At 37.5% G+C, this 27340-nt stretch overlaps 1 protein-coding gene across 1 annotated transcript in view; it reads right to left on the bottom strand.

The window, feature by feature from the left end:
• The window catches only part of LOC105933231 (sodium- and chloride-dependent GABA transporter 2), a 31396-nt gene extending 4291 nt beyond the window's left edge, over nt 1-27105 (bottom strand). Inside the window, exons 1-14 of the mRNA XM_036152112.1 lie at nt 26875-27105; nt 26415-26608; nt 23699-23833; nt 19711-19851; nt 19433-19520; nt 16999-17131; nt 13937-14071; nt 13665-13768; nt 10171-10295; nt 9335-9447; nt 8074-8211; nt 7843-7945; nt 4183-4283; nt 2806-2976 (exon numbers count right to left, since the gene is read on the bottom strand). Coding sequence (XP_036008005.1) covers nt 2806-2976; nt 4183-4283; nt 7843-7945; nt 8074-8211; nt 9335-9447; nt 10171-10295; nt 13665-13768; nt 13937-14071; nt 16999-17131; nt 19433-19520; nt 19711-19851; nt 23699-23833; nt 26415-26608; nt 26875-26882 — 1689 coding nt within the window. The 5' untranslated portion in view covers nt 26883-27105. The remainder of the gene's footprint in view (nt 1-2805; nt 2977-4182; nt 4284-7842; nt 7946-8073; nt 8212-9334; nt 9448-10170; nt 10296-13664; nt 13769-13936; nt 14072-16998; nt 17132-19432; nt 19521-19710; nt 19852-23698; nt 23834-26414; nt 26609-26874) is intronic.
• Nucleotides 27106-27340: the final 235 nt, after the last annotated feature.

The raw sequence follows: 27340 nt of genomic DNA, 5'->3' as shown, positions 1-27340 counted from the left end.
GAAGGTCTGTTGCTGCGGTGTAGGGGTTTGAATCAGAACAGTAGGTGGCGATAATGCGCCAATAACCTCGCTGTCAGCCCAGCCTCAGATTCAAAGAGGAAGAAAGGTGCTGGCCGGAAAAAAACACAGCTGACATGCGGAAGGCGGTGTTTCCCGCAGGTACCGCGAGCGAGCTTAGGCGGGGCGAGGCGAGGCGGTGAGTTGGCGGCTGGAACAAGTTTTGTGCGGAGCGGGGGGGGTCTGCATCGACGCCGTCGGTGAAGTCGCTTCTCGTTTCAAAGTATCCATGTGTTTTTGTCTGTTTTCCCCCTGCCATTCACTATATGCACGCGAGAAAGCAACAACAAAAAACCGCGTGTCAACGTCAAATAAACGCAAGCATATCGAGTTAGCAAGCATTTCAGTTTAAAGTTCTTCCAGCATGGAATATGACAGAAACAAGTTAGTTGGAACCACTGCCAAGTTAAACTTTGGTATTGAACATAAAATGGTAATGCTGCTCCCTGCTGTTACCTCAGAAATTGCCTGTTTTTGGTAGATTTTTTCCCCATAAAGAGAATTCCCTGTCAGTGGCAATAAGCTTTAATTTATTATTATTGCTATTTTTTGTTTTACATGTTTAAGTTGAGCTTTACACTAAATATGTGTTACTGATAAGTGCTACAAATGTTACAACACTTTTGTTCATATGGCAGCAGAACATTAAAATAAAAGTGCTCTTTACACTACTTTTGAATTCATTCTTGGAGTTTGTAAATACAATGCGATTAATCGCGATTAATCGCGATTAATCAGTGCGATTAATCGCGATTAAATATTTTAATCGTTGCCCAGCCCTAGTAACAATATAAGGTAAACCCCTAAATCCATTAAATATCTTATAGATATAATTTCTACACCCAAAATCATAACAATTTCTGCTTAAAGTCTTTAGAAATTTTTTTAAAATGTCTAGATATAAAACTGCATTAGACTTCCAGAAAGGCAGCCTGCCTGGCTGTTGAGCCACCTGAGGAACATGAATCCAAAACTGATATTTAAACAATAAATCAGCCAAATGCCATAATTTAGAGGTGCAATAGACTAAAATATATAAACTCAAACTTTTAAATGTCAATTTTGCAGTTTAATTCCAAGAAGTGATAACAATGTGGCTTTTGTAACCTTGAATACAGTTCCAGCTTCCACATAAACCCTGACATTAAAATTATTTGTCAAACAATCCATGCAATGGCGTTAATGTTTTGACTGAGGGGTTTTTGCTGAATGCCACACACATGCAGCGCCTGCAGGGATAGGCTCAGCCTCTAATCTCAAAGATCTCATAATTTTCAAGATCATTATTGTGAAATGGAGACTACAGTGCCTGTTGAGCTCAGCAATGATAAGTGTTAAGGATACAATTCAAGTGTTGTACCTATATAAAAGGGTTTAGGTTTTACTGCATTAAGGTCATTACACAACCGTGACCGTCAGTGGCGCCTGCATGTTTCCAGGACTGGTTGATAAGTGATTTTGTCCCTGTGAAACTGGGATTTTATCTTTATATTTGGGCTGTTTTTCCTGCCTCATTCTCTTTGCAAAAACAATAGACTACTAACCTAAGTTTTTATTTTTATATCATTTTTATTATTTTGACCTTTGGGGTTTCCATGTAAATTAAAATATTAAAGATGAACAGAAACAAAAACCAGAAATGTACTAATCCATGTCTAATGAATCTATATGAAATGAGTTTTGGTTTGTAATCTTAATTACTGAAAAATACTATTGTATTCTATGCTTTTTTTTTTTTAAAGAAGACAAGAGCAGGTACAAGTAAATGCAGATTTTAAATGGACCTTTGCAACACACCCTTCCAAACGCAAAAGCTGTGGTTATGTGAGAATCCATGTTTTTCCAGCTGTTCCAGCTTTTCAAAGTGCAAACAGGGTCACAGTCTACAAACAAATACACACATTGTTATTTGTGCTTTCTTCTATCCTGAAAACCCTGGGACAGGAGTAGGGGAAATTACTTTTCTTCCCTCTTAATGGACTTCATGCCTCTAAGTTGCACAACAAAGCTGACTTCAAGCTTTGGAGAGTAACCCTGATGTTATGAAAAGAACTCTGGAGCCAATATGGCAGGGATGCACACGATCGGGCTTTTCCTGGATGACACAGATTTCCAGTTTCCTTTGAGGTCTGATTTGACCGATTCTGATTTTGAGCGGCTGCAGTTCTTTTTAAAGGACTAAAACAGGTTTTTAAAAGATGCAGCAGCTTTGTGGACAGCTCAATTTACGCATTACCTTCTGTACAGTGTCCATAGATGGTTTAAAAGTAGTCCAAGAAATTTATTTTTGCCGCTATTATTATCACTTTATATGTCTCTTACATCTCTTTCTAAGTAAGAATGTGCATCAAAGTACATACTGTTACATGCTCAAAGGGGTTGGAGTTTTTCAGTTGGATGCTTTCAATGAACTGAAAACAAAATCTGCTTTTTCAGTATTTGACCTGCCAATCATTGATCTGGGCACAGACGGCAAACTCCAGGTGTCTAAGCTTGACTCTGTAGAACCTGGCTGCATACTCAGGAGGCAATTTAGCCATTTGATTGAGATGTGTTGGACCGGGGAAGAATCTAAAAGTTGCAGGACAGTAGTCCTCAAGTTCTGGAGTTTGACATCCCAGGATCACAACTAATTAAAGGAACATAGGCCATTTCCAATCTGTAATGATTGGTGCATCCCTACAATATACCCATAAGATAAGATGATCATTAGCATTTAACCTGTAATTTTGTTTATGAAATTCATACCTGTAAAAGCGTCCCTTCCATCTGAGTGAGTTTAAAGACGATCCACAGTGGAACCATGAGAACGCAGAAGAGTCCAAGGAACCAACCCAAAGCATAAGCCCAGGTCGGGTAGACGTAGGTTTTATTGAACTTCAGAGGCTTGTATCTCACCACAGAAAAAATAAATGTGCCCTGAAAGATAAAATATATAAAAAAAACATGTTAGGATTTCTTTCTTTCATTTTTAATCTTTGTGCTATTCAAACAATCTCTTTTCTCCTCCTTTTTTGCCCCTTTCCTTTTCTTTTTTTCTAAAACAGTAAAGCCATGACAAAGTATTTGCTCCATTACAGATTTCGTTTTTTGTTGTTGTTTGTTTTGTCAAGACAACATTTTGTAAATGTTTCAGGGCATCATACAATTTTTTACAATTAGTCAAAGATAACCCGAATGAATTTAAAAAATGACGTTTTTGCTCAATGATTTTATTTGAATTGAATAAAGCTATCCAAGCCAACCTGAGCATATCTGAAAAAGTTAAAGGCACCAAACCTAAATACTTGCTGTGGAACAATTGCCATTAAGGATTTGTGATACCCATACTTACATTGCAAAATTGTTTTAATTCAGCCACGTTGTTTTAATTGAGCCTATATTGGATCATTTTTGAGCATGGATGTTCACACCACCGAATTTATTAACTCCAAATCCATCATTTTATGTTTGTCTTTCAGCCATTTAGAGGGGGATCACACTACTACCACCATATTTGACTGTCAGTGTGATGTTTGTTTGTTTTTTTCTGAGATGCTGTGTTAATTTTAAGCTAGATGTAACATGACACACACCTTCCAAAAACGTCCATGTTCGTCTCATCAGTCCACACAATATTTTCCCATAAGTCTTGTTGGATTATGAATATGCTTCTTTTTTGGCAAATGCAAGGTGTATCTTTGTTTTATTATTGGTCAGCAATGTTTTGGATGCTGGTATGGGTTCTCCTGGTGGAGTTGTGGATGCACTCTTGGGAGTAATTTTCCTGAATTGGTTTACCAGTGTTTCATGTTTTTACCGTTTGCTTTAAAATTAATTTGTTAACATTCTATCACAGATGTAGGTTAATCACAGAAGGGTTATTATTTATTTATTTATTTATTTACATAGGCATATATTGAATTGGATAGCATTTCTTCCCTAATGGATGATTTCTCCAGATATCTTTGTCTGATATCAAAACAAATTTAATGACCTGAAGGCAAAAACTGAAGAAATCTGTATAGACAGATTAAGGCACTGTTTTTTCAAAGGCAATCAAGTTTATTTGAACACATGCTTTAGTTCCCCCCCTCACTGACATCCCTAAACTCGTTTCACACCTTCTACCATTTGTTTACTCACCAGACACACAGCAGGCGTAACGTAAAGCCAGCAAATCTTCATCAGAGGCCATGGACGATAACCAATCATGTCTTCGATGTTATCATAGAGCTGATCGGCACCTGTTCAGGAAAAGCAGAAACCAAAGTATTCTACACAGCACAGAACCCAAATTTTACAGCACATCCTACATTTAGATAAGCCAAATATTATTTTTCACATCAAACTGCAATCAGAGTATCTTTGATGGTACATTAGCAACGTGTGTAAATATTTGAGTAAAATCACACCATAAAAACGTTAATTTGCCCCCCCCCCCCCTCCCTACTATGGAAGACCAAAGTGCTTAAAATTAAATAATAACATATAAAACATTAGAAAATGATTATCTACTTGAATAAATAAGATATACGTTTTTGAAGTGACAATGAAATTGTGAAATAACTGAATGCTTATAAAATGATCAGCTCATTCTTAAGAAATATTTTTCATTGTTTTTTGAAAATGCGTATAACAATAAAAATGTATTCCACCTTCATATTTTTCGCAATAGTATAAAATTACTGGTGAGGATTTTTTTTTATTTATTTCCATCAGTTTTGATTTTCAAGATGTCCTTTTTAAAAAAGTCATCTTTTATTTCATAATGGAGTTTTTTTTCACACTGGCTTATTTGTTTTATAATGACACTTTTCAGCAGAATCCCTTCACCTGCCAATCAAGAAGCAGTATGATTGTCTGCTTCTTTACCCAGACCAAAGCAATCCAACACAGAGTTTCAAGTCAGGCCTGAAGGTCCCAATTCAGGGCTGTATCCTTCGTCGACCGTGAAAAAGAGAAGATAGGAAGGGATCGGCTCTTGAATTGGGATCGGGGCGGTCTGGCCTCCACCCGTTGTCACCACCTCTACGCCAGCTGGAGCCCTTGCAGCTCTCATTGACAATGCTTTTGTGTAAAAAAAAATGTATTCAAATCCACATAATTTTCCATCTATTCAAATTGCTGCTCTGCCTCGTCCCGGTTTGCAGCCGGGACGAGGCAGAGCAGCTGTCTGTGAGACTGACTGCAGAAGTGGAAAGGGAATGACGGCTCCCTCAAGTAACTGGAGAACGAATGGTGCTTTCACATGAAGTCGCCAATAACACAGAAAAAAAAAGACAAGAAGTTGCTTTATTGAAAAATAATATACCGGTGGAGCAGGAGTCTGAAAAGTCACATAGACAGCCTCAGCCTTCTCAGAAAATTAATGAGGGGGTGTGCCAGTCATATGAACATCATGGTTTGTTTGTGTTATCAAGTTCTGAATCTTTGCGATCGCTGGGCGGACCGGGCCAAATGTTTATTTTAATGTTGATATAGAAATATACCACCAAAAACAATGAATTGACGACAAATATTTGTGCAATTTAATAGTAAAACTTTTTCCAACTTAAACACTAACTTTTAACTTTTAACCTCTGCCCCCTGTTCAGCTGGACTTTAAAATCACGAGATATGTCAACACACAGAGCAGATATCTTGGGTTACCATAGCTAACGTCTAAAACCTTTTTTCAAGGTTACTTTTATGTCACACAAAGCATAATATATCCAACTTTATTCACAGCTTTTCATTCCTCTCCACCATAGTTGTTTTCGTTCAAAAAATCTCTTCAACTCGCAGTGACACATTCGTCAGCCATATTTACAGCCTTTGTCGGCCGCTGTAACATAATCGGCCTACAAATACAGCCTTCAAAGTATGCAGCACAGGACGGTCTCTACAGTCAGATGTTTATGGAGCCGCCATAGGCATCAGTTATTTCACTTTGAATATGTATATCTTTTCTTATTCAAGTAGATAATTGTTTCATAAGGTTTTATTTATTTATTTCATTTTGAGCACAGAGAAAAGCAGAGCTGTTCACCTTCTATGCAATCCTGAGTCAGAAATGTATCCCATAAACTCATGTTTGTTGACATGTTATGAAATATGTGTTGTAGGGTTTTTTTGTTTGTTAAATTTTGCCCATGATAATTACAGAGACCTTGGTTTAATTCAAAATTTAGCTGGTGCATCACATTTAGCCAGATTTTGCCTTTTTTGTCGCATTTGCACTGTAATAATATCACTACTGTTCCTGTGCGCCTGAAAAATGTTTATTAACTTCTAATTGAAGATTTGATGTATTACAGACATAAACTCTAAGAGTCAATTAGGACCCAATACATCAAACTAACAATAAAATCATATAGATGTGTCAACTCAGCACGTGTCTAACTATCCCCTGCAAAGCTCACTGTAAGCAGGAACAGAAGCAGAGCATTTTATCACAACTGTTGAGCGACGGCACCAATCTCTGCCTATGGACATGAAGATCAGGACGGCTACCGAGCGGAAATAAGTAAGCAGCAGGTGGAAGATACCGAAGAACCTGAACAGTCCTCCGGGAATGTCATCGGGTACAACATACCATGGCTTAGATCACATATGCATTCCGCTAGTTGATGAAACTTTGTAACCCAGTCATGCAGCTTTCTGAGGCAGTGGTGGAATCACCGAGCTTCAAACAGAGGTTGTTACTGTCCAAAGCCAACGGCAATATTATCTGTGGCATTTTAACAAGGCCTTATCTAAAAGTACAGTTATTAAACTATCATATTCTTTGATGAGTCAAAAAAATAAATGATCCTGCTGGACGACTGAGTCAGTTGCGGACAGCCGGTGACTATGACAAACACCACTAAAATAGATGGTTCAAAGTATTCAAGCTACAAGCAAAGAATAAGAGGTTCAATAAGTTTTGTTGTTAAAATTATCAAACTAAAGGCCCCCCTCATGACTAATCAGCCGATTCTTCCACCTGAGCAATAGATCTCTGCAACTCATCCAGAGTTCTCACAGGTCTCTCAGCTGCTTCTCTGAGTACAGCACCTCCTTGCCAGGCTTTCACACAACATCTGTATTGACACAGAGATTGAATTACAGGGAGGTGGCCGGGCTCTATTTACTAATTAGGTTGCTTCTGAGGGTTACACTGGGTTTTGTTTAGGGGTATCAGAATAAAGGGGGTTATTTAGTATTTTTAGAGTTTTTTAGTGTCCTTTTTTTTTATGTATAACTTTCCTTTCACCTGACAGTCATGTACTACTGGGTATTGTACTATCAGATAAAATAACAACAAAAGACAGCTGTTTTTTGGTTACAAGACAGAATTGACAAAAAATATCAATGGGTATGAATACTTTTGGAAAGCACTCTAGTTTATTTGTCAGGTAGGAAAGTGTTTCTATTGTAGGGCTCTGCATAAGCACATTTATCCCCTGCTCACTACCTTAAAAAGAACAAACAAAACATAAAACGCAGAAACACTGCGCCACATATTTTTCTAAATTTTGTTTTTAAACATATCCTCTTTTCAAAGCGTCTCTAAAAACCTCTGGGGTGTCTTCTTTTTTTTTTCTTTTGGGTGGGAGGGGAGTTTTACAAGACATCTGTGGAAAAGATGTGCACAAACAGCAGGAAATCTCAAGTTTCTCAAAGTATTAGTGTGAACAGGGCTCTATTTATAGTAGAGAACACTAATGCTAACATCAAATCAATGAGCGTTGTTGTAATGCTGTATTAATTTAAAAAACTGAAAATAGGCATATTCTCCAGGTGTGCATTTTTCCAGCATTTTTTCTTCTTCTAGAAACTCACCATATATCCATCCGATTGCTATGGACTGACACACAGAAAGTAGGAGAAGATTATTCCCACTGCATACGTAGTGATCAAAAAGTTGGAGGAAATATAACCCCCCCTGTAGGAAGAAGAAAGACTCGCCATTACAGCATGTCAAAACACAAAAGTCGGCATGTTCAGATAATCAATCTTGCAAACAGAAACATATCTAGTTATCGGTTTGCTGACGGCACGCAGAGTTCTTACCTCTGTGACGAGAAGGAGGCCGAGAAAGAAGCAAATGGTGCAGAGACAAAGCAGCAGCAGTTCTCTGCGATAAGCTCTTCGAAACACGGAGGGGAACATATCTGTGACTGAGGTCATCAGGCACTCTAGGCTCACAAACTGATGGGACACACACCAATCAAACACTGTGGGTACGAAGCAAAAGCTACCAACAGTAACACAACAGGCCTAAAATCAGAATATTTGACTTTTTATTTCAAACAAGATTGAGAAAATGGTTTTGAAGCCGGATTTCGGACATCACTGCGTCAGATATTACTCCTGTATCAGACAAATGACCCCCTGTGATGACCCCTGAAAGGGAAAGGCTGAAAGAAGAAGAAGAGTCCAAGGAGGAAATGTTTTGAACTTCCTTCTTCTCTCTCTACTGCCCCTCCTCCTGAACTCATCTGGAATTTGGGGCTGCTGTAGGTGAGGTATAAATTGAGATTATGGTTGGGAGGGGAAAAAAGAACTTGTTGCTATAGTTACACATTATAAAAAATTTCCAAAAGTAGAAGAAAAAAAAGGATCCGCAAAAGTCTTTCCACCTTCACACCCTCCGAATCCAGAAACATTGATTGTCCAAAAAAGTTAGATTTCAGGCAGAAAAGGAGGAATAAAAGTTGGATGGATGGATGGATGGATGGATGGATAAAATTCTAGAATTATACCATTCTGTGTGTAATGAATCTACAAAATCTACAAAGCTGATGGTTTCCCATCAATCCATCAATCTGTTGTCTATACCCACTGGTCCGTGCAGGTCACAGGGTAGGCTGGTGCCGACAGGCAGGGAAAGGCCCACCAGTCTATCACAGCACAATTAACAACTTTCATTTTTTGACTTGAATAGGTAAAATAAATAAAATTTTCCATAATTTTCTACTTATTGAAAGGCACATACAGGTGCTTATAAAGTAAGTATGTAATGACTCAAATACTTAGGACAATCCCGCTTAAAAAAAACTCCAACAAATAGGTGCTAGTACCAATTCACAACACGTGTCATCTCAAGGCACTTTACAAAGTCAGTTCTATCAAATCATACCAACAGAGTGGTTAAAGGTTTTCTAAGGAAGCCTAGCAGATTGATACCCAATTGTACTTTATGTCAAGATACATAAAAACAAAAAAAAATATGAGCATAATGCTCACCACTGGAGCCACCATACTATGAAAACAACCTAAATAATCCAGGTTTGAAAAATAAATACATCTTGGTATATTGTTTACATTTTACCTGTGTGTCTGCGCCCAACAAGATGACCATGACGAAGAAGCAAACAGCCCACAGCTGAGGTAAGGGCATCATGGCTACAGCACGAGGATATGCAATAAATGCCAAGCCAGGTCCTGTTGGAATTAGTGCAACATGTTAAATCCAAAGGATTCTTTTCATATTTTTTTTAACAGCAACCCTTCTTATTTGAAACAAGTCAACCCAACTTTTTTTATTGCAGATTAACTGTGTAAACTGGGCCTAAGGTTGTTACTTAAATGTTATTGGACTTTTTTTTTTTTACATTTTTATGTGAACTTGTGGGTGAAAAAATCCTCCACCTCAAAAGATCAATCTGTGACGAAACCACCATTGTCGCCCTGGTCACACTTCCTGTTTCGACATGTCACTTTTCCTCATTCTGACCATATCCCCGCTTTATCCCCCCCCGCTCAAACCCACGCTTGGCCCCACCCCTGAGGGTCTCTTGGCACGGCCCACTTTGTTGGCATATAACAAAATTTGTCTGGGAGCAAGATTATGCTTTAACATCGGGAGTTACACTTTAAGATGCAAAATTTTATAGGGAATGAGAAACTTAGGTTTCTCTTTAAACGTGTCTGAACTTGGCACTTTAATGAGGAAATTTATTGGGAACTAGAATCAAATCATTAAGAAATACTGTTATAATAAAGTTTGAGTTCAGAAATACTTGTTTCAGCATGGTTAAATTTCAAAACACCTCAAACATTTGGAAACGTTTTAAATGCTCTAAAATCAACACACACACAAATATTAGATTAAAGTAGCATTGATGACAGATTTGTTCGATTTTCAAACAAAAGTGGACATCTCACCAGACGCAGCCACCTGGGATATTGGCAGACCTTGTTCATAGGACATAAATCCCAAAACAGAAAAGATTGCAAATCCCGCCACAAAACTGGAGCCGCCGTTTACCAGGCACAGAACAAATGTGTCCCTGTGGATGCAAAGCAAAAACAACAAACATATAGCATACAGCAAGACACGGACATGTTTAAATACTGATGAGAAACTGTTTAAATGAAAATAAGAAAATCTAAATATTTTTGATGATGTACACAAACTAAATCTAAGAGAAAAACAGTAAATCCCACTTAAACAATTATTTGACATCTACTGTTCTAAAATTTTGCATAACATTTAAAATGTGTTTTCAGGCCCAAAAATGTAACATTTCATATTACAGTATGCTTATGAAAATAGCCCCAAAACTTTAAATACTATGTTACAGCTACGAAACATACTTTCTCTGCAAAGATGACTAAACCAAGCTTTAAATTTAGACATTTCGTCAAACGTTTTAATTATATTTTTTATCTCAAATCTTTAATTGAAATAAAAACTTAACATTAACATTAAAGTGGATAAAAAGAACATAAATAAAATTGCATGTACTTAAATTTATTATTAATTATTTGAACTTTTTCCTCCCTTTCTGCAGTGTGAGAATACATCTGATAATCTTTTTTATCAAGTTCCAATTTGGAAGAGAAGGCAAAGCAAAGGGATCACAAGGCATTATTGTGTATGGAATAAAAACAAATTACACTTTACACATTGTTATTACTATAATTATACTGTGGATAAAAAAAGTCTACACACCCCTGATCAAATGCCAGGTTCTTGTCATGTAAAACAATGACATCAAGATAAATAATCTCACACGTTTTTCCACCTTTAATGTGACCTATAACCTGTACAACGCAATGAAAAACAAACTTTGAAAAAAACTAATCTTTCAGGGAGGTGCAGTAAAAATAAACAAATGATATAATGTTGTTGCACAAGTGTGCAAACCCTTTTATAACTGGGGATGTGGCTGTGTTCCGGTTTAACCAATTAACCAATTAACCAATTCAAACTCATGTTAAATTGAAGTCCGCACACACCTGTCACCAATTAAACTAGGGCCGGAGATTTTTCTGCAAGTTTCCCCAAGTCTCTTTTTAAATAACTACGCATGCACAAGACCCGCTTACCTCGCTCTTCGGGGGGATTGCGTCTTGAAATTCTCCCAAATCCACTCTGGTATTATTACTTCCTACTGAGGCCTTCCTCTTCTTCTCATAAACATGAATATGGTTCGCTTGTTGCGACTCTCAACCATGTTCAGAGTTTACAGTGAGAGCAGTGGAGCTACAATGAACAGCTAACCGCTAAGCTAACCGGATACATAAACACTAAAAGTGCGCAACCGGAAACTAAGAAAGAACGAGCATGGACACTGCCGTTACGTGAGCGCATCAGAATGATTGGCATGTGGGACAACCGTTAGATATGCCAATACCCCCGAAACCTGAGGAACAGAAGAGGGGAATGAAAGCAGGAACAAAACTCTTTGAACCGAGGGGTATGAATTGGTTTGAGTTTTTACAGACCTGCAGTTCCCACAGGAAACGATTTTTTAACCTCCTTTTTGTGAATGCATAATGTATTTACTACTTTCAGGATGGAAGGATTATTTCACCCAGTATTACAAAAAATGTTTTGAACAGGATCACCAACCACTGTAATGTTCTGTTCTGGTTCATGATGTTGTTGTTGTTTTGGTTAAGTTAACCTTCCTGCCTTAGGGTATATTTCTGTTTCTAGTATTGTATTGGATTCATGTTTAGCCTTAACTGTTTTAGTTATCTGGTCTTCTTTATTAGATTTGATTAAAGCTTGTGTTCTGTTCAGTCTTAGCCTTGTTTTCTATCTTGGGTTTTCTCTTTCTGGCTATTTTTGCTCTGTAGTTGGTCATCTTAGTTTCTGTCCCATCAGCCTCTCTGTCACTTCCCCTTCCTTGATCACTCTCACCTGTTCCTAGTTAATTAGAAGTCACTTGGTTTCACCTGTCCACCTGTCTATTTAAACCCTTCTCAGTTTTCTGTTTGTTGCCGGAACTTCTCACACACGTCATTAGTAAGAGCCCTTCAGCAGTTTTGTGTATTCTGATTACCTGACCAGTTCCTTTGTTTTTTGAGTCTGTCCCAGTTTTTGTTGCCACCTGGATGTTAGCTCTGTACACCATTTTGTATTGTTTTTTTTTCTGCCTTCCTGACCCATCTTCTCCTCAATAAATCCCGTCAAGCATTATTTTAGTGTCTGACTGAATACCGGGTTCATCTCCTCATAATTCATTACAACCACAGCTTGAATGTGCCTCTGATCAACCCCAAATAAAGTTCAGCTGTTCTAGAAGGCTTTTCCTGACATTTTGTAGCCACATTTTCCGGCACAAGCCATGGCCAGCAGAGAGCTTCCAAATCATCAAAGGGATCTCATTAATCAAAGATACCAGTCAGGTGAAGGCTACAAAAGAATTCCCAAGGAATTAAAAGTACCACAGAACACACTGGAGACTGTCATCATCAAATGGAGAAACATCCTGTCCTGGACGGACATCCTGTTCTTGGACATAACCAAGAACAAGATGTCTGTCCAAAATTGACGAGAAGACGAGAAGAAAACTTGTCAGGGAGGCTGCCAAGAGGCTGTCAGCAACTCTGAAGGAGCTGCAGGTATTTCTGGCAAGTGCTGGCTGTGCAGTACATGTGACTCCCGCCTTCTTCATATGTCTGGGCTATAGGGTAGGTTGCCATGACGGAAGCATTATGTTACGATGAAAAACATCAAAGCACAGCTTAATTTTGCAAATGACCCAAAGCACACCCCTAAATCAACATGTCTTCATCGGACAAAAGATTGAGGCTTTGGAATGGCCGAGCCAGAGTCCAGACCTGAATCCCATCGAACATCTGTGGTGATTTGAAGAGGGCTGTGCACCGGAGATGCCCTCGCAATCTGTCAGATTTGGAGCGGTTTTGCAAAGAAGAGTGGACAAATATTGCCACATCAAGATGTGTCAGGCTCATAGTCTCCTACCCGAAAAGACTCAGTGTTGTAATAAAAGCCAAAGGTCTGCAACAAAGTATTAGTTTAAGGGTGTGCATATTTATACAACCAGGTTATTTTAATTTTTTTATTTAATATTTTTCCCCTATAAAGGTTTGAGTTTGTTTTTCAATTGCACTTTACAGCTTATAGGTCACATTAAAAGGTGGAAAACGTTGTGAAATTATTTGTCTTATTTTATACATCACGAAAATATGGCATTTAAACAGGGGTGTGTAGACTTTTTCTGTCCAATGTAGCGATATATCATGGTGATTTAATATTTATGAAATAAACAGGAATTGCACTTTATTTTAAAGACATAAGGCATTACAACTTCTCTATGGTATACTCAAAAACTAGTACTACTAGAGAAACTTAACACATTTGCTCCAAAATGACAGGACTGAATGCAAAGTATTGAACTTACTTGTAACAATCATTGTTATATTGATTGTAGCTTCCCAGAGCTGTCAGACTCCCCTGACAAATGCCGAAAGAGAAAAGGACCTGTGCCCCCGCATCCATCCAAACCTACACAGACATCAGCACAGCCTCAGTGCAAATGCACATGTGAAATTGCTGTAAAACAGGATGGCTGATGTGTCTAAATAATTCAATTAAAGCATTTAGTATGGCTCAGGCTTCCACTGGAAACAACCAGACTGGAAGCTTTTCTTTGAATCTGACTTAATTACTTACTTGAGGGTCCACCAACCTTGTAGGATCTGGATACAGGTAGAAAGCCAAGCCATCCATCGCTCCGGGCAACGAGAGACCGCGGGCCAACAGAACGACTAACATCAGGTAGGGAAACGTGGCGGTAAAGTAAACTACCTGTCAACACAAATGAAATCATTGGTTTGTGTCCAAAGCAGGATTAACGTTGCATTATAGCAAATTACATATCACTAAAAAGAAGTGTTTTTGTTGTCTTTCCTGTATTTGCCTTATGATTATTATTTTGAATAGAAACCTTTAAAGTTTTTGCACCAAATCTCTTGAACAAGAACTATGTAAATAATAAAAAAATATGAATAAAAAACAAACTAATTAAAACGACATATATATGATGCTAAACAACATGGCTCATTAGTCAGGATGGTTGTATAAATACGATATTTGTGTTTAGCTTTCATTATTATTTATCAAACATTCTGCTTGTAATAAATGAACGGAGGCATGCAGGACTCAAACATTACTCCCACACGGCTATTTTCTGTTTTCAAGAGGTTAAATGTGTTTTTTTCTTTTCATACAATAACATTATTTAATCTAAAGTCTGGTTGAAATAAAGATCTCATTAATAATATCTATGTTTAATTATTATGGCCTATGTGTATCACTTCTGCTCCAGTAATATCTGTACTGCTGCAGCAGGAACATATTTATAATATAACAAGCCATAAAATAAATCAATCTTTTAGTGAGCAACATAAAAATATAAGGTATCGAACCTTTAATTTGAATAAACTTTTTAGTGTGAAGGAAAGATTATTAACAGAAATTATTCAGAAACATCAGTTCCCATCTTTTTGGCACAAATCCTTCAAATTTAATGTAACATAAGGTATATTCTTATTAACATTTTACTTTTAAAACTCCTCTTACGTTAATCAGAGTGTTGAGGGACTTCTAATTAACATCCCCTGATATCCAGTCAACTCGGGATCTAAATATGATTGGATGTGACACGTGGGCCAATTTCTTTCCACTACTCCTCAAAATGGGAAAGACATGCAATTAAGATGTGTATTTTGCTTTGTGCGTGTGTGTGTGTGTGTGTGTGTGTGTGTGTGTGTGTGTGTGTGTGTATATATATATATATATATATATATATATATATATATATATATATATATAAAAGGGAGTGTGTGCGTGAATGGTTGTTTGTCCTGTTTGTCTCTGTGTTGCCCTGCGACAGACTGGCGACCTGTCAAGGGTGTACCCCGCCTCTCGCCCAGTGAACGCTGGAGATAGGCACCAGCACCCCCCGCGACCCCATGAGGGATAAAGCGGTTCGGAAAATGGATGGATGGATGGATATATATAAAAGGGAATATAAAACAACTGGGAACCTGTTTGTTAAACTTCCTGAACGTTTATCTGTCATCGATGGTGTGCAGGAGCTTGTTTTCCTGAACTGAAACCTGTTTTGCTCCTTTGTGAACTCCTTTGTGAACACAATATAAGTCCCACCGATCGTATAAAACTAAAATGTAATGCAGGAGTCTATGTGAGTGAATGTACCAGCAAAGGCCAAAATTCATAAGGTAATCGTTATTAGATCTTTATTTTTCTCTCCATAAAACGACCAGGCAGTTGAATATTTCAAACCTCTAGCCCGTGGTCATCAATCATGATGGGTAAAACAAAAAAACATTAAAACAAAGCTTATTCTCCAACATGCATGTACAGAATGACAGAACAGGACACGGAACCAGGACCCAAAATAAAACATTCAACAATAAGAATAAGGCACAGAGAAAGGTTAGTGGGATGATATGATTTGTTCTGCAGTTAAATGATTAAATTGTGTTTACAGTGACTTGCAAAAGTATTCATACCCTTTGAACTTTTCCATAACACATAATAACCACAAACATAAATATATTTTATGGGAACCTGATGTGAAACACCAACACAAAGTGGTATATAATTGTGAAGTAGAAAGAAAATTATACATTGTCTGAAAAAGCTTACAAATAAAAAACTGAAAAGTGTGATTCACAAAAGTATTCATATTCCAATAAAATATATTGATGTTTGTGGTTGTAATGGGACCATATGTGAAAAAGTTCAAGGTGTATGAATACTTTTGAAAGCAACTGTAAATGTGGGTGATTTCATTTCAGTAAGTCGCCGTGAAAATTGTATTGCTGGGTTGTCTATTATTCATCTTATTTTATTTTTAGGATGTGGCCCCTGTTCAAACTTTAAGCCCATGCTCCTTCAAAAGTTTTAAACTCCATTTTTTTGAGGCTTTGCAACACAGCTGTGCTCACTTACAGCTTGTTTATTGCATGTGGTTGGTAAGTTATTTTTTTTTTTTAATTAGGTTAAGATTAGGCTTTCTAGATCTGGTTGTACAGAAACGTCAAGGGTTAATCTTTCAACAGTACTTGATATAATTAGAAGCAGATACAGGAAGCAGTAATGTTTACAGTCAACATAACCTCAGCAGAAGAAACTCCTGTTTATGACTCAGGACCATTTGAAGCCAAGAAAATCAATGAGATCTTACTGTATGGTTCTCCTTTAGACGTATTTATTCTAGTTTATTATCATTATTATAGATATGGAAGGGGGGGGGGGGTTCTTCAGCTGAAAGAATATTTGTGCTTTCATTTCCATCTTAGTGCATGCAAAGTCCAACAAATCTCTCTTATCCATTTGTTTTATCTTTCTGAACACTGTTGCTGTTTTTGGCTGTTCTAAATGCTGTTTTGGCTTCTTGGCAACAATTCCCAACTGTCAAATGCCACACCTAGGATCAGCTACATCTGATTCTGTTCAGCTCTTATTTCCATATAAAACGTCTGAAGAAAACCTTTACATTTTAATCCATAGGAAATACTGCTAAAAAAAATGTGTATTCGTTTGGGGTTAATGCCCTTAAATTTCCACTAATAAATAGGTGTAATAACTGAAACAGGACTATTTTGAAGCTAATAAAAAAGCCGAGATTATCAAAAGTCTCCACAGAATATTTTTCTGTAAAACACAAATCATTTTCAAAGGATTTCTATTAGAGGTAACTTCACCTTTCCAGTGGATCTCACTCCTTTCCAAACACAAAAGTAGCAGAGAATCCATGCGAGTAACAGGCAGAGGACCAGCTCCCATCTTAAGCTACCAATTTCATCAATCCCCTTAGAAATGCCCAGGACTCTTCTCCTAGAAAGGATAAATGCATGTATAATGTTAGAAAGGGAGACTTATAGAGTCTCTAAATCTGAAATATCCCTTATATTTAAGTAAAGACATTGCAATTAAGAAAGAAAGCATTCGTTAAAATCTATTAGAATACGGAAAAATATTCCATTGTTTGTTCAACAATAAACAAATACAATGAATTTTATATGATAAAATAAAAAAACTCACAATAGATATCATAAATCGTTGCAACAATAAAAACAATAATAAGCAGAGATAATTAAAGTACTTTTCCTCAGCACATCCCACAAATGCTAAAATAAATTGAGATCTGGGGAATCTGAAAGCCAAGTCAACACCTCAAACTCATGTTTGTGCTCTTCGAACCGTTCCTCAAAAACATTTTGGTTTGAAGTAGGGAGAACTTCAAACGTCTGCTGCAAGACGCTACAATGATCAGGAAATACAGTTTATGTGGAAAAATATAGAAACATGGTGTGCAAATAAAAATGGATGTGATGTCTGTCAAATTAGTAACCACATGGATACTAGTAGACAAGGTTTCCAAGCAAAACAACATCCACAGCCTCCCTGTGTTTCCAATAGCTTGCCATCTTCTAATAGTGCCTCCTGGTCTCATGTGCGGCCTAAGCAATTTAGTAAGCAATACACCTGGCCAACCAGGTAATGCAAAAGAAAACCTGATTCCTCAGACCAGGCAGCTTTCCATCAGTCAGGTCTTCCTGACTCTGCAGCCCCACGGGCAATAAGCTGGAATACACTGTGTATTATGTCACCTTTCATCAAAACTCCCAATAACTTATTTGTTTTCCATGTTCATCATCAACGAACCTTTGCCAGCAATGACTCTGGACCGGTTTTGTTTGATACGGACCATTGCAGACTGAGAACAACCTATAAGGGCTGCAGTTTTGGAGACGCACTGGCCCGTTCATTATACCAGCACAATTCTGACCCACTTGGGTTGTTCAAATCTTTATGTTTACTCGTATTTCCTGCTTATAATATATAAACATTAAAGACAAAATGTTCACATGCTGCCCAAAGTATCAACCAACATGTGCAACGACAAATATCTAATATGTTATTCACATAATCTGTCAATAGTCATAATAATGTGCCTGATCAATACTGGAAGTAGTTTACTCTTTATAGTGGACAACACTAGTTGTTATTAATCATTAATTGAAGTGGGCACATTCATCATTTTACTCCTAAAGTATATTAATTGTTTTAAAAAAATGCAGCTCAAGTTACAAAGCAGTGACAAGTTTTATTGTCCAATATTTTTCTCACCAACCAAAAGGGCTGGTAGGCAAATACAGTATTATTCCAGCTCCTTTGATTTCATACATTTATTTATTATGAACATATCCATTGTTAACCACCTGAGATAAACCTGCTATGTGTTGTGTTATTGTCCTGAAGGGTGCAAAAAAGCTTAGATTGTGATGGCAAAAAAAAAAAAAAAAAAAAAAAAAAAACTGGCTCAGACTGCTGAGAAATAATGCTGTAAACATTTAATGTTAAAATAAAAAGAAAAAAACTGCACTACCAAAAACTAAATAGAGTGAATCTTGTGCTACTGTTGCAAGCAAAAAATATGTTTCGTAAATGGAAATTTACGAAATTTCAAATTCTTTGAAAAACTTAATAAAAAACGGTTTTGAGAGTAATGTTGCAGTTTTCTCAGATTTAATTTTTTCCCAAAAAAAAAACAGTTTTTTTCATATTACTTTTTTTTCAAATTAAACTCTTTAATTTTTTCAGATTTTAGATTTTCAAATTTCTCTTTTTCAGATTGAATTTTAAGAATTTCATTCTTTTTAAATTGCGTTTTACAGATCATGCAATTCCCTTCTTTTCTCTGGAGTTTTGTTGGTCATGTGCGCATCAAGAGCAAGATGTGAAAAGACTGTGATCCATAAAAGGCAATTTGAAAAGAAAGCAATTTATAAAGAATGCAATTTGTAAAAATCAATATGAAAACGAGAAATAAAATTTGAATATATTAACTCCGTAAAAAAAAAAAATTAATTAAAATGCGATATCCAATGGCATATGTATAAATAAAATAAATAATAAAATTTAAAAAATCTGAGAAAACAGCAAAGTTACTCTCAAAACCTTATTTTGATCAAGAAATTTTAAAAGTTTGATTTAAAATTTAAAAATGGATTGCATTTTCTCATATTTCCATTTACAAAACGTTTCCTTTGCTTGCAACAATAATGGAACAAAATTCACACGATAATATCTCAAACTGATCAGTAAACAGAGGCGGAAATTAATTACACTTACTCCCAGAACTCGGTTGCAGGTGTTGTCGCGTTTGCAGCCGCAGTCCAGTTGGATGATAAGTTTTTCTTATCAAATTCAAAACAAGACTCTGGATAAAGAAAAAAACATAAATTAAATAAGTGTGCAATGCTAAATTGAAAGTCAAAGCCTGAACTCTGCAGGTTTTCTTCCAAACATACATTATGTCCGGGACCAGGCTACGATATTATCGACACTATAATTCTGATTGACATTAACCAAATATTTAGATTTAACATTGTTCACTTTTGTACATCTACCTGTGTTCCAGGAGTTCCTGCAGCTGGCCCATGGAACCTCAGCGCTGAAGGACGAGAAGAGGTAGAAGAAAGCCCATGCCTGGATGACAATGTACGACACAGCAGCGTATGCAATCACTACCTGAGTGGCAAACCCGATACCTGAGGACACAGATGGGGTCATCATGCATGGCTGGGCATTTTGACACTTTGACACTGCAGCTTACGCAGCAGTTTGCAGAAACAAGCCAACATGCTTCGAGAATCTTTGTGAAGCTTCTCACCTCAATGTTATATGAACAAAACAATATATGATCTTCAGTTACCTTGTAAAGTAAACTACTAACTTTTATTCTTGTAGCATCCATTCAACTTAAACTAGCATTAGGACTGCAAGTGTTAGACATATACCAATCAGATCTGTATATTCTTAAAAACTCTGTTGTTTTTATCTAAATATTCTAACCTTGAGATGCGTCTTGTTATCTTCAAAGAGATACTTCTTTAAAAATATAAAGCTTTTACTTAAAACTCAGAATTTCTACAGTGGATTACATCTTGGGGAGACAGTTTATCTACACATATCAAATTACTTATCCCAATATTGCTGTAATAAGATGACCTAATTCCACCGAACTCATTTATTATCTATTAAAGTTTTTTTTTTTTTAAAAACCTGTTGCACTCCCTAATGTTCTCGGTGGCGGCTCTCTGTTCGCCATGTTCAGCAATTTTTGTTACATCGCAACAGCAAACGTCTATTTTAGTGAGCTTTTATGTGAAAAACCAACACAAAGTGGTGCACAATTTCAGTTTTTGCATTGCTGTTTTATAACCTATCCTAGTTTTAACATATCCACAACTTTATAGATTTCCTGTCTGCTATGTTTCTGTGTCTTTGTGGTGCTTTTGTTAAATCCAATTCAGTTTATTTATTATACAGCACCATTTCACAATGGATTTCATCTTGAGGCATTTCACAAAAAAGGTTAATTCAGTGTTAATCCTACATACAGCCTCAGCGGCGAGTACATACATTCCAATTTGATCCTAGTTATCAAACCATGCTATTAAGTTATTATAGAAATCAGTTAAAAAAAGTCAAAGGAAACTGAGCAGATTGTATCGAGTCACTGATTTGCATCATCCACTTCTTGTGGATGAGGCTTTAATTTCCCAGCAATTCCTCATACCGAGCACGCTGGAGGAGAGGACAGAGCATACACACAAAAAGAGCAAAGATGCGCTGATGTGAAAGAAAAGCAAAAAGTTGATGGCAGTACTTGCTCATTCCGTTGCTTCATCTAGGAGAGAAACTCAGGTTAAGCAGATAAGCTCTAAGCTGCACAATGAGTTGCACTAAAAGCTCAGCCAATAGCTATGTCTAGGAGAGAGATAGCATTAACCACTGAAAGACAGGGCCAAGATATTTTTTTTTATCTATGGAAGGAAAACATGAAGTTGTTGTTCACTAATGTCAAACAAACATATGAGGCCTTCAGAGTACAATTTATATGGATATTTAAAACCCACACACAGGCAGACTCTAAAGCAGTTGACTAGACTGGATTTTACTTAGGGGTTTCCGTGTAAAGGGGGCTGGATACACATTTTTATTACACACACATACGTACATATATATAAATATACACATACGTATATATATATATATATATATATATATATATATATATATATATATATATATATATATATATATATATATATGTATATATATATATATATATATATATATATATATGTATATATACACATACATACATACACACACATACACAAAATTCGTATTACACTCTTTATTATTACTTTACATTTTGTGACTTTCTGCCCCAGAGGTACCGGCCTGAACCTTTAATAAACAAACCGCCTAAACACGCAGCAGGCTTTTCTGAGCATTGTCAGACCCTGCGGCGTCCAGTTTAGACATCACACATCACACAGGTTGTAAAGCAGCTGCATGTGAAACTATGAGACCTGAGCAAGAAAAAGAGCTTTCCTACTTGCTGATCCTATCCACCACCTGGTCTGCGTGACTGGGTGCATGCTGGAAACACAAAGTTGGCAATTTGAATGGAAGGGTGTCCGGCCCCGAGGGAAACTCAGGTTCTAACCCACATTAACGTGTTAGAACCGTTTGACTTATTTTTTTTATATTTTTTTTTGGCTTCAACACTTTCTCACCTTTACATCTTGATAAATTGGGTGTGAAGAAGCTGAGTTTCAGTGTAATGCATTCTTCTCTGTGTCTGATAATCCGTCACATGCAACACCTGAGAAACAACAGACAAGTTTGTTGTGTGCAACGTTCCATCAGGCTTCCCAGAGTCCACACGCGCTGACTATTAATCAAAGCTTAACAATGGACAATTGTGCTTTGTGGCCAACTTCTTTTGCCTGTTAATTTGGGAATGAACAACAGATTCTCCTTTGTTCTCATGTGAGCCCCTGTATTTGGGTTACTTTGGACCTAAATTCCTCGTTTGATTGCCGGTGATGGGAGACTTTCATAGGTCGTTTCAGATTAAGGGCATGCCTAATTTTTAGCTGCTTGTAATTTCAGATGGCTGCAGACGTTTGTCTAGATTATTTCAGACAGTTGTGATGAAATCCTTGTTCATTCAGTTGCAATGTCCTGATCTTACATGAGTGGATGCACAATTTCGTTTTACATTGTTTTAATTCATTTAATTTATTTGTTTTTGGCAATTAGTGTAATTTAGTCACAGATTGCTCTCAAAACAATCACAAAACATTTTATCGCTTTGCAAGTTAAGTGCAATAAAAGTTTTAAACTCAATACAACTAAAGGAGAAACATGGTGGTGGCAGCATTGTGCTGTGGGGATGTTTTTCTTCAGGAAGGACAGAGACGTTGGTCAGAGATGATGGGAAGATGGATGGAGCTAAACACAGGGTAGTCCTGGAAGAAAACCTATTAGAGGCTGCAGACCACCAAAACACTTGCGAGCGGGAAACAGATTCCCCTCAAAGCAGCACAAAGGTTCTGAGAATACCAGCCAGAGCTACAATGGACTGTTTCAGATGAGACCATTTTTAGTGTCAAAATGGCCAAGTCAAAAGCCAAACCTAAATCTAAAACAGAAGCTATAGCAGAAAACTGTTGTTCACAGACGCTCTTCATCTAATCAATTCCATTAAATTTTATTTATATAGCGCCAATTCATGATACATGTCCTCTCAAGGCACTTTCCAAAATCAAATTCAATCAGATTATACAGATCTACTGATCTTGAGTTATTTTGCAAAGAAAAATAGATCTCTCCATCTGCACACTGGGTAGAGACATATTAAAGTTGTGACTGCAGCAAAGGGAGGATCTACAAAGTATTCCCTCAGAGTGGCTGAATACATGGTAAAATGGTAAATGGCTTGTACTTGTATCGGGTTTTAACTAGTCCGACGACCCCAGAGCGCTTTACACCAGTCAATCATTCACCCGTTCACGTACACGTTCACACCCTGACGGTGGTGAGCTATGTTTGGAGCCACAGCTGCCCTGGGGCAGACTGACAGAGGCCAGGCTGCCATACATCAGCGCCACAGGGCCCTCTGACATACGTATGTATGCACGCTGCCACGTACTTTGTGTTGGTCTATCGCATCAAATCATAATGAAATGCCATCAAGTCTGTGGTTGCAACGTGAAGGGAGAACAAAGAGTTGCGGCACAGACACTTTTGCAAGACATTATAAATAAATGCGACTATGATTTTTCCTCATAATCAGTGGGAATGAACCTTCCATGTGGCAGTGACGTAAAGCTCTTAACTTTAGATCTAACAGCTTTAATTACTTACAACTGTGCCTTTTTAATATTGAGCACAAATACTTAAAGCATACTTGAAAACAAAATAGTCTAAGGATGTTGCTTTACTGTTTTTTTTAACAGTATTTATTTTGCAGACTGTGTTTGAACTGAATGCAGTGGGCTGAGGTGGAGTTGCAGTGTGCTCCTGTGAAACACAGACCTTCAAACAGGGGACAGAAGTGCCTCCAGCAGGTGATGCACCCCTGAGATGTGTACTGTCCCATGGCCGTCTCCAGGAGGAACATCGGGATACCACACGCAAGCAGAAACAGGACGTAGGGAATCAGGAACGCACCTGAGAAGAAAGCGAGCCTCATAAACTGGAAAACATATTTTAGGGCAAGCCAAGGCACTTCACATACATTCATGATGTGTTTTCTTCAGTTTGTTGTTGTTGTTTTTTTTTTTTTTACTCTAATTTGTTTTTTTTATGAGTAGGAAATCTGTTTTGCTAATGTTTATCATTTCTTCAGCATTATCATTTTATTTCTTTGTCACAGACATGTCTCCACTAGGGCCTGCAAGGAATTTGCTAACTTCTTTTACTGAGAAAATCCAAAAGATTAGACATGTAGTCTGAACATCCATATCAAATTCAGTACCAAAATTGTCTCCATCTAGAACTGGTTTTAAGAAAATGTTCCAACTCTGCCAGATAAGCTACAAAAGCTTAGAAGAAATCATGCACCAGCTAAGTTTGCCCTCCTGCTGTATCAGTGTTCTACCCAAAGTTTTCTTTAAGAGAGTTTTGCCTGTCATAGCCTGTCTGATTTGATTCAGATAATAAACACGCCCTTTCTGACAAGTGTATACCCTAGTCTCTATAAACAGCTGTTATCAAGCCACTATTGAAAAAGAACAATCTAGACAAACGTCTACTGCAGAACTGCAGTCTGATCTCAAACCTCCCTTTCATCAGTAAGATTATTGATGAGTCTGATGTAAAGTTATGTACTGAGAAAAGAAAGTCCCTGTCCCTTAAGTTTTCCAGGCGCTCTTACAGAATGGCATGATCGACAGTGGTTGAATGCTGCATTCAGGTCCAATAACTTCTATCATCTGAAGAACACTTTCAGGTCTAAAGGAATAATGTCTCAGTGGGATCTTGAAAAGCAAATCCGTGCGTTTATCTTTAGTTGAATTGATTATCGCAACAGTGTTTTTACAGGTCTGCCTAAGTCGATCAGAAAGGTGCAGCTGATCCAGAACGCTGCTGCCTGCGTCCTCACTAAGACTAAGAAAGTAGAGCACATCACCCCAGTTCTAAAGTCCTTACACTGGCTTCCTGTATGTCAGAGTATAGACTTTAAAATACTTCTGTTAGTCTATAAATCACTGAATTTGTGGCTCAAATCATCTCTGCATACCCAGAACCATTAACACACAAGGAGAAGCAGAATTTAGTTTTTATGCTCCACTTATCTGGAACAAACTCTCAGAAGACTGTCAAAGTGTTGAAACATTGAGTTCCTTCAAATCAAGGTTAAAATCCTATTTATTTAGAGTTGTCTTTGAATGTTAATGTTTTAGTTTGTAGTTCAACTTGTCTTATATCTTAACCTGCTGCTACAACTGCACTGCAGTGTGCTTTCTTCTGTAATGTTTTATTTTCTTTTTTTTTTTTTGTTGATGTACAGCAGTTTATATTGTCTTGTTACTGAAATGCGCTATACAAATAAACTTGCCTCGCCTTTTCCTTCTTCTTTACTTCATATTATGACATCAAAACACGATCCCCATTTCAGATATCCAGACTTTTCAAAACTCAAAATACTGAGGATTTTTCGGTTGACTTTGTAGCAAATACAGGCGGGTAACAACATCAACAGAGGAAAATTGTGCTTTCCCTTTGTTCCATTAAGTTAAACATATTTCATGAAATGTGATCCCAAATACATGTTTTTAAACATTGAAAACAGATTTTGAACCGGAAATATTTTGCAACGTTCACAAAAACTTTTCATACACAGAATATAGATAATATAATGGCCCATTTGCTCCAATCCAACACATGAACTACATCTGCTAAACTGAATGATCTCATATTACTTTGTTCTGTATTACCTGTGTGGCTTCCACAGTAAGTGTCTGTCTTCAGATTTTTTGTAACTTTTGTAATGTTCATTGATCAATGAATTTATGCAAAATCATGTTTATGGAAATAGAAATGGTAAAAGAGAAAGAAAGTTTTCTCTTTTGCTTATGAACGCCATTATTAACTTCTGTCATTGGATTGTCAGAGACTGTAATAACACTCATCTTGATTGTTGTGTTTTTGTGTTAGCATGCAAATGGAGAGTCTGTCCCACATAAGCGATATAACCATTTTAAGAACTCCTTAAACTCCAAAACATGGGTTTTGCTCATGAACCCATGTTCATGAGCAAAACATCCTTACCTATTGGATACCAATAAAACATGAAATTGTAAAGGGATTTCTACACCCGAGAATAAACAAAAAAATAGTGTATTTAATAATAATAAAAAAAGAAACTTTAAAGCCAAAATAATGAAGAAAACACACTATTTGCTCTATTTAATTTAAAATGCATGTAGCAAAACCTTCGGGAAAAGGTTGAAAAGTTAATATCCATCCCAAAAAAGACAATTTTATGCAGTTTCCATCGTCACCACCAGATTATCACTGGGGGAAAAAATTGGTGAGGACTCATACTTTAGTCATTTATTTATTTGTTTGTTGGTTTGTTTGTTTGTTTGTTTATGTCAGCCGAAAATCGTTACTGGACCCCCATCATCCCTTCGAAAACTTTTTGAAAACTGGAAAACCTCTAGAAGCGAATTTCCACACTTTGCCCAAAAATTTTTTTTTTCCCCCCAGGATACAAAGTTATTCTGCACCCTTGAACCTGCCCTACCTCCTCCATTCTTGTAGCACAAGTAAGGGAACCTCCAGAGGTTCCCCAGGCCAACCAGCGTCCCCGCTACGGCCAGCAGGAACTCCAGCTTGTTCGCCCACTGGCCGCGGTCCAGCAGCGGCGTCTTCTTCCCGGAGACGCTCTCCTGATTGGACCCGTCCACGCTGTTCCCTTTCACGAACTCCCTCGCCATGCTGAGGAATGGACAAATTACGCCGTCATACGAGGGCTCTGTCTCATTTATACCGCTGCCACTGTCCGAACCCGGGCAACACTGCGGTTTATGGACTCAGCTGATCGTTTGGCACCGCTCAGAAACTTCAATCATTTAACTTGCTGGACTAAAGCTCACAGGATTACCAGGAGTTGCACTGGAAAGCATTTTTTTTCCACCCTTTTCTTTCAAGCGTCACATTTTGGGGGTTAAAACAGGAGCAGTAATAAGAGGGTGAACACTTACCCCTCCATTTCTCTGAGCCCCCTCCCCACAGAGAGCTACTTCCAAGAACAGGAAACCGATCAGTATTCCTCTCAGCAAGGAGCAGGATATGTCCACTTAAAATAAGATTGGGGTGGGGTGAGGAGGTGGTGATGGGGGGGAAGGGGGGAAGCTGAGGTTTCCGCCGGGACCTCTGTGATGTAATTGCCCTGGTGCTGCTTTGTTGGCCCCTGTCTAGAACGCACTACTCGTCCTGTGACACTTTTGGTTTTCAACAGAACAGGTGCCAAAAAAAAAGTGCTTGCCTACAGAGATTTGCGTGCGCTGTCGCGGGAGCGCGCCTCGTTCCGTACAATGCACATCGAAGAAAAGGGATTAAAACATGACCGACGGTGCTACTTCTTCTTTTGTTCCTAATATAAACACGTTTATTTTTTTACAATACCAAAACTGTCGTTACGGATCTGCAAGCTTTTTATTTTGAAGA

Source organism: Fundulus heteroclitus, chromosome 20, assembly GCF_011125445.2.
Source record: "Fundulus heteroclitus isolate FHET01 chromosome 20, MU-UCD_Fhet_4.1, whole genome shotgun sequence".
NCBI lineage: Eukaryota > Metazoa > Chordata > Actinopteri > Cyprinodontiformes > Fundulidae > Fundulus > Fundulus heteroclitus.
This window is presented reverse-complemented; position numbering and strand designations above follow the sequence as displayed.